At 49.5% G+C, this 7355-nt stretch overlaps 1 protein-coding gene across 1 annotated transcript in view; it reads left to right on the forward strand.

Annotated features, from left to right (window-relative positions):
- Positions 1 to 5519, forward strand: part of PPP1R12A (protein phosphatase 1, regulatory subunit 12A) — a gene marked incomplete at its 5' end in the record, with an annotated part of 43383 nt that extends 37864 nt beyond the window's left edge. The window contains one exon of the mRNA XM_010152445.1: positions 3358 to 5519. Coding sequence (XP_010150747.1) covers positions 3358 to 3444 — 87 coding nt within the window. The remainder of the gene's footprint in view (positions 1 to 3357) is intronic.
- Between the last annotated feature and the right edge of the window lie 1836 nt (positions 5520 to 7355).

The following is a 7355-nucleotide window of genomic DNA, read 5'->3' on the forward strand; positions in this document are numbered from 1 at the left end:
AGAGCTCCATCTGAAGTTTTCCCCACTAAGAGGCATGAAATAGAGGTTCATCCTTTGGCTTAGTGTCTTCCTGGAGTTGTTCTAGCAATAGGATGTGGATAAAAAGGTTCTTCCTGGTGTAGGCCCTGCATTCCTCCACTTTCCCTTGTGTTAACCCTAGCTGAGCGAGGCAAGTCAGCTCACTGAGCTGGCTGAAAAAGAAATCCCTCTATTCTTTGAATTACTTGATCTGTCTCAGCCCAGCATCGCTGAATCACTGAGCTAACGTGCAGAGAGGAGCGGGAGCGTACTGCTGTGTGCGGGGGGAAAGGGGTCCCTTCAGGGCAGCCCCTCTTACATCAGCTTCAGCTAACAGTGTGGGTTTTCAACACGGCTGAGCTCATCTAATGCCTGCTGTCCAGGGCCACACCGTCTGGTTTTGCTAGCACTGGCATTCCTTTAGCCATGGTAAGCCAGTTCAGGGTGTTAACCCACAGGAAACTATTCAGTGTTCCTTTTTGTCGGGGGAGTTTTCAGCGGCAGATCGTAAGTGGAGCAGGAGGATCTGGGCTAGCAAAAGAAAAGCGATGGAAACAGCAGGGAGGCTGGACATGATGGTGGTGGGTTAAACGTCACAGTGTGTCAATCAATCTGAACAGGTACCTTAGCAGTTCTGGAGCTTTCTGTAACCTTCACTTGCAAAGCTGGTTTGTGTGTAAAAACTGTTAAATCCTCCAGCAAACACAGCCATTAGTACTGTACAGATATGAGTTGGCTCCACGTCTCGTCAGGTGATTATTGAATAATTATTTGCTCAACGACAGGACTGCAGAGTTACTAGCTAGTCATGGAATACAGATGGGCAAAATAGGACATGTGTGATCTTTTTCAAGGATTCCATCAGAGTAAGATACTCTTTTAGTGAGAAACAAGTCGGAACTGAAAGCGTTAAGTACTGTATGTAAATGTAATTTTGCTGAATTTACTGCAAAGCTTTTTTTCCTGCCTCTGCACATGAAAAGGTGTGTGGTGTCACCTCAGGAGAACTTTGAGCATCACTGGAATGCGCTGCTCCCAGAAAAGTGTCTAGGTGTCTTTGGCTAGGTTTGAAGTGTGTGGGGATTAGTGCAGAAGTATTCTAGGTTACCTGATCTTACCCTTCCCGATCAGTCTCCTGTTACTCACAACTGCTTTTGTCTCCTACCAGCCTTCCCTTATTCTTTAGAGACCCACACCAAAAGGAAAAAAACATTTTCTTAATACCTATTCTACCTGTTAGTTTAATTGGTATTAAAATCTACCTACGGAGATTTGCAGACGTAAAATGGTACCAGATTATGTGAAAGCTCTGAACTCCAATGGGGGCTTTTTCTGTTAAAGTAGTTCTCCAGAAAACACACCACCAGCACATGGGTCTGCCTGTACGTAATTAAGCGTTACTGGCTGCAGGTCCCTAATCAGTGGGCAGAAAGAGGACTAAAAGAGTTCCTTCGAGGTTTCCTTGGAAGCCATGCACAACGGCAGTTGTTAACAAGAACCAGATCCAACTCCCTTGCTTCCTTGTGCGTGGCTAGGTGGAGGCTGCTGTGGTTTCACCCCGGGCCTTTGGTGTGAAGTCTGTGAGGGAGGAAGGAGAGGTGTTAGGTGCATTGCCTGGCAAAGGGCGGGTGGCTGTTTGCAGACACGGGGCGTAGAGGAAGCCCGAGTTTATCCTGGTACCACAGGTGTGTGCACAAGTGCACGGTACACGCGCCCGTTACCTGGGCACGCCCCAAGCACCTACATCTGGGACAACAGCGCTCGCGTTTTACGGCTTAGAAGATTGAGCAGAGCAGGCTGGGAAATTGCCAGGTGATGACTTGTGATGCCCAAACACCTCGCCGTGGTTTTTGAAAGTCATCAGCCTTCTGCAGCACTTTCTGCTCCGAGCACAGCTGTCACCCCGCTGTTGAGCTGTCACTCCACCCCGACTCTGTGAAGAGCTCAGTTTAGGTGGTGTGCCCCAAGCTCCACCGTGGAGCAGAGCTGGAATCCCGGTTAGCAGAATGATTTTTACTTACTCTGAATGTGGAGACCACCTTTTGTCCTCGTAGGATCTGCCGGCAGCTCCCTTTCACGTGCTGGGGTACACGCGGGAGCATGAACTAGAGATGCTGTCGCCTCCGGCGCACTGCTGTGGTGTGGGAGGGCCTGCCGTGGGGTGAACTGGGTGAGGGCAGGAATCCTTCAGGGGAGGTGGGTGAGTGAAGCCTCCAGCCTGACGCGCAGTTCATTAACCCCGCGTTTCTCAACTCCTCCGTTCTTTCTGTTCTGCAAGAACGTCCTGAACGTAATGGGGTTGAGAGTGTATTTTTGCTCGAATGAAGTGAAAACAAAACTAGTGGCGAGGAGGTTTCGTGCTGAGAAGTGGCGTAGCAGTCGTCAGTGGGCCACCAGCGGGGCTTAGGCCCCCTGCACGCCCTCGCACCCAGGGTTACAGAGTAACCGCCCTGCAGCAGTGGGCTGTTGCCTCCTGCGTCAGCCTGCTGCTGGAAACCGTACGCGCCGTTTAGCCACAAGGATCGCCGGTGGGTTGTGATCAGTGTGTGAATGTGGATATGCAGAACTGCTGAGATCACCGCTGGTTTCTCTGACAAGTTACATTGTCCCGGTCCAAACCTCTGTGCACTGACTTGCCCTCCTTTCCTGTCTGATTCTGCCCGACTCTCACCTCACTCGGCTCCTGCCTTCCAGCTTGTGTGTCACCCACCCCCAGTGGCAGCTTTCCCTCGCCAGCTCCTAACCCCTGTGCCTGAGTATGCAGCCTGGTGTTTCCATCACCTCCTTCAACCACCCGATCCTGTGTGACCCGTGCTGTTCAGGGACATGATCTCAGAGTGACAGGATGTCTGCTTCCACCTGAGCTTGGAAGTGGTTGGGAGATAAATGCTCTGAGCTAACCCGCTGAACCACACTGTACCTGATCAGGATGTAATCATCCAGAGCACAGTGGGAGATGCGCTTAGCCATGGCATGTTTTTTGGAAACTCTGCAAGTGCAGTACAGACAAACCTCTTCAAATTTGTTGGAAATCAACAGTTGTTTGGCACTGAAATTCGAAGCACTTCATTACTTTCCTCACGCTGCTACGAATGTTTTGTGAGAGGTTTGTCACCTGCAGCCCCGAGTGTGACTGCATCCAGCCCAAGGAGGTGAAAACTCCTGACCTGCAGCTCCGAACTGGATCGTGCCCAGCAGTGGGGCTTCTCTGAGCTGCGGGTGTGAAGGGGGATTACCGCCCAGGCGCTTCAGCTGAAGGAAGGTTTTCATGGCCCGTGCTTGTCTGCTCTTACTGCTTTTATACAGTGGCCAATAACTGTCGTGTTTGCTTTTTCACAGATGCTACCAGACCTGAAGGCAGACAACCAGAGGCTAAAAGACGAAAACGGGGCCTTGATCAGAGTTATAAGCAAACTTTCCAAATAAAGGGTTTACTACAGCAGCAGATAACGGTATTGCACATCACGAGTAACTCCAGTGGACCATAGCGTGGCAGTCACTGGAAGTGTGGGAAGATCCCTTGGAGACTGTCATTTTCAGATATCCTGCCAAACGCCCTCTTACCTGTGTGTTTTTTTGTATCAAGATCATTGTTTCTGTTAAAATGCAGCTGCTGAGAAGATAAAATGACTGAGAAACCTTGTTTACAGCTACAGCATAATAAGGAAAGTGTTCAAGGCCAGATACGCCTCAGATATTTAACCAGTAAGCCTTAGTTGTACATAAACACTTTTACATCAACAAAAGCTTTCAGCTCTCACAGAAGACAGTTACTCAATAACGTTTTTGTTGTGCCACAATTCCTAGGTTTTTTTCTATACTCAGTTTTTCTTTAAATCTTAAGTTTGGAGGTTGTTTGTTTTTGTTGGGTTTTTTTCCCTTCTAATTATTCATGTACCAGATTTTCTTGTACAGTTTTCACAGCTTTACCATTTGCAGAGACCACACACCCTTTTAAATTACATGTTTGTGTAGCTACCTAGAGTTGTATCGTCCAGCCACCTGGAACAGAGCTGTCTGGTGGAACATTTGCTTTCACTGTTTGTGCAATATGCATTTATTTCCTATACAAAATGCTTTAAAAGTCAGTTGAAACTAGAAATATTTTAAGAGTCCTGTTTTCTGCCTTTATTGGTCACTTTAAAAAAAAAAAAAAAAGCGTTTGTAGTGAAAGATGTTAGATCCTGTATCCGTCACATTCATTTGAGCAGGTACTGAGTGATGCTGTATATATAAATGTGGTTTGGTTCTTCAGACCACCACGTGGCATGCTTGAATATATTTCCCTACTGCAAATGTCTGTTAATGCAAATTAGGCTACTCCAGAATAGCGTGTTTAACAAAATCCATTAATTTTTATGGCATAAAGAATTTAGGCGTTGTACATTGTATGGAGCCCTATCTCTACAAAAGGTCTAAACTATATGAAATCCTTTATTATCTTTTCCTCCCATGTTTTTTTTTTTTTATTTGATAGTGTTCACCATAATAAAAAGTTGCATAAATATAACTGCTTCACTACATTTCACATACCCGTATTTATCTGAGTGCTGTCCAAAACTGTTGTGCTAGCCAAAGTAACGTACTAAACCCTTCGACAGACACAGCCCGTTACGCTCGCAGTGATGTTTGTGTGCACTGTTGTCGCCGTGCGAGAAGGTGTCCGATTTGATAACACCCGTCACGTCAGACCATTTTATACATTTCAGTGGCCTTTAAAAACAAAGAAAGTACTTCAGTGAAAATGGCTTTTAAAACAGCTTTTGTATTTTCACGAAACCATTCAGACGACGACATCCTGTTGGCACATAGCTCATTGCCCCAGACCACTGAGCGGCTCAGCCGTTGAGACAAATTGTACATTGCAAAGCCTGCGGTAGCTCTTGTATTATGGATTATATTGTATACGATATTAAATGTGAATTTGTACCCCTTCATTGAAAAAGGTCATTGTGTTCTACTGCCTACGGGGGGCGGGGTTAGTTTTACGGGGGCGGGGCGTGCTTTGGTGAGCAAGACGCGATGTCCTCTCGCTGTTGATTGGTTTTTTGAAGATGTAAGGTTATGCTCTTACTACCAAGCTCAGGATTCTTGATTTTAAAGGTACACGGATAGTTTGAGGTATCTTACTGCAGTTGAGCTGTATGAGAGGTGGGTCTGAACCACAGGGACTTCCGTTGTCTCACGCGGACGTAAAACACAGAAGCGGATGGCTGCAACGCGTTGAGTTCTGTTACAAGACAGTTAGGCGTATCCTGGATTATATTTGGTAAAGTTTGGGTGCCTGTGAATGATTAAATACGTGTTTCTAATATTTTAGTGTTTTATATTTAGGTTATTTATTCTTTATATCTAAAAAATGAATGGCTACTGTGCTATATTGATTTTATTGGTAGTACTGAGCAGACCTTGTATCTGCATGAAACTAGTTGCGAAACCCACTATTTTGGAAAAAAAAAAAATTGTATTTTGACATATACAAATAAAATGGATACAAACTATTTCAGATGTGTGAAGATTTTACTGCAAGGACGTGGAAACGTGTCCTGAAGGGAGACGGTGTTCCAGGTTTGCTGTTCAGATTCCGCGGTGGGCATTCCTCGTTGGCTGCGTTGCTTGGGCACGAGGTTCCGGTGCTTTTCGGTGACTGTAATCCAGCTGTGTGATTTGCACATCGTTGCACATGCACAGCCGTAAACGCGACAGCAAAACCGCCGTATTTATGGGGTCTGTAACAGCTCGGAGAAATGTTTTATCTATAAACCCGTCTGTGCAGAACCTGAGAACCGGTTTTTGCGTGACATTGACGGGATCTCACAAAGAGAACTCGTGTCACCCTCTCGTCGTGCTGATCGCGCCGCAGCACGGACGCATCCCCGGACAACCCGGCTCCCGCAGAGAGCGTGGGTGGAGGAGGGCTCGCTTGGTTACCCAGGAGCCGGTTGGCGCAGGAGGAAGGCGCTGGCGCTGGCTCGGGCACGCTTCCTTAAGCCACCGATGGCCGAAACGGCCATTCCGAACAGCAGCTGAGGTTCTCGGGGGACTTGTCACTGCGTGGAGAGGGACCTGTATGGCCCGGCACTAACATCGGATGCGTGTGGAGCGGCGGGAGTAGCTGGTGCTGGAGAGCCAAGAGGCAAAGGGCACGCCCGGCCCCAGCCGCGGAGCGACACGCTGCCTAAGGGCTGCCTGGCCCCCGCGCTGGCTCCAAACGGCAGCGGTTACCTAGTAGAAGGGAGCTGGAGCTCCCGTTTTTTTCCCCACCTCGTCTCCTTCACAGTTTCCCCAGGACCTCCCCCGTTCCTGCTACCCTTTTCAGGCTTCTGCCTCTTCCTTGCCGGGCTCCAGAAGGCGCAGTTACAGTTCCCGCTCCGTAGGTTGGTGCGTTTGTTCTCTCAGCGCCATGAACAAAACGCGAATCTCGGTGCTTCTCTCCTCCGGAAATGCCCTTCCGTGCTGAACTGGGAATTGTGCTCAGGAGAACGCTGAACAGTGGGCACGGCCCTCACCTCTCCGGCATCCCTTGCCACTCCCCAGCAGTGGGCTCCTAAGAGCAAACGTGTCGTCCCAGAGCAAGTGCTCTCGTTTCTTCTTTACGGATCCCATCATAGAAGAGGGGGAAAGCGCGCTTTTGGGGAAGATCCCTGCCTCAGGATGCGCGCCAAGGGAGAAACTCTAATTACTTCCTTACCCTTTGTCATACGGAGGGGGCTTCTACACGAGACAGCTCCTACCCCCGCTGCTGGCTTCCCCAGGAGGTTCACAAAGAGCGAGGGCACCACGTCGTGCCAAAACCCCCGTGTGGCAGCCGGCGGGAGACGTCCGCAAACAAAGCAGGTGGCGAGGAGGAAGCGTGTCACGCTGCCAAAAAAGGAACAGTTGACATGGGGGGGGGGACACGAGAACAAATCTGGTCAGAAAATCTGGTCAGAAGTCAGGGCCCCGTCACATCCGAACTCCAGCACAGGGAAGAATGGTCCCAGGTTAGCAGCAGTACGACCTGTGCCTCGCTGCTGGCTGCGCAGGGGAGGTGGTAATTCTCGTGTCGCGACGTGGTGATGATGAAAATAGCCATCATGCTGGCTCTTAATTGACCCGGGTGATCCTGGGAGCAGCTTGGCACTGTCCTGTTCCTCTAAGGGCACCCCGAGCCCTCGCCCACCGGTGTGGCACACCGGCTCCCGCAAGCGGCGCGCACCCACCTTCCGTCCCCGTCGTGCTGCTCGCGGTCTCGTGGCAGAAGCAGAAACAGAAGCGGCCAGATCTGCCCCGCGGCGAGGCCGTGCAGCCATGGGAGCTGGGAGCTCCGGCTGGGCTGTGCGGTGCCGAGGGCTACT

Source organism: Eurypyga helias, unplaced genomic scaffold (genome assembly GCF_000690775.1).
Source record: "Eurypyga helias isolate BGI_N326 unplaced genomic scaffold, ASM69077v1 scaffold26095, whole genome shotgun sequence".
Classification (NCBI taxonomy): domain Eukaryota; kingdom Metazoa; phylum Chordata; class Aves; order Eurypygiformes; family Eurypygidae; genus Eurypyga; species Eurypyga helias.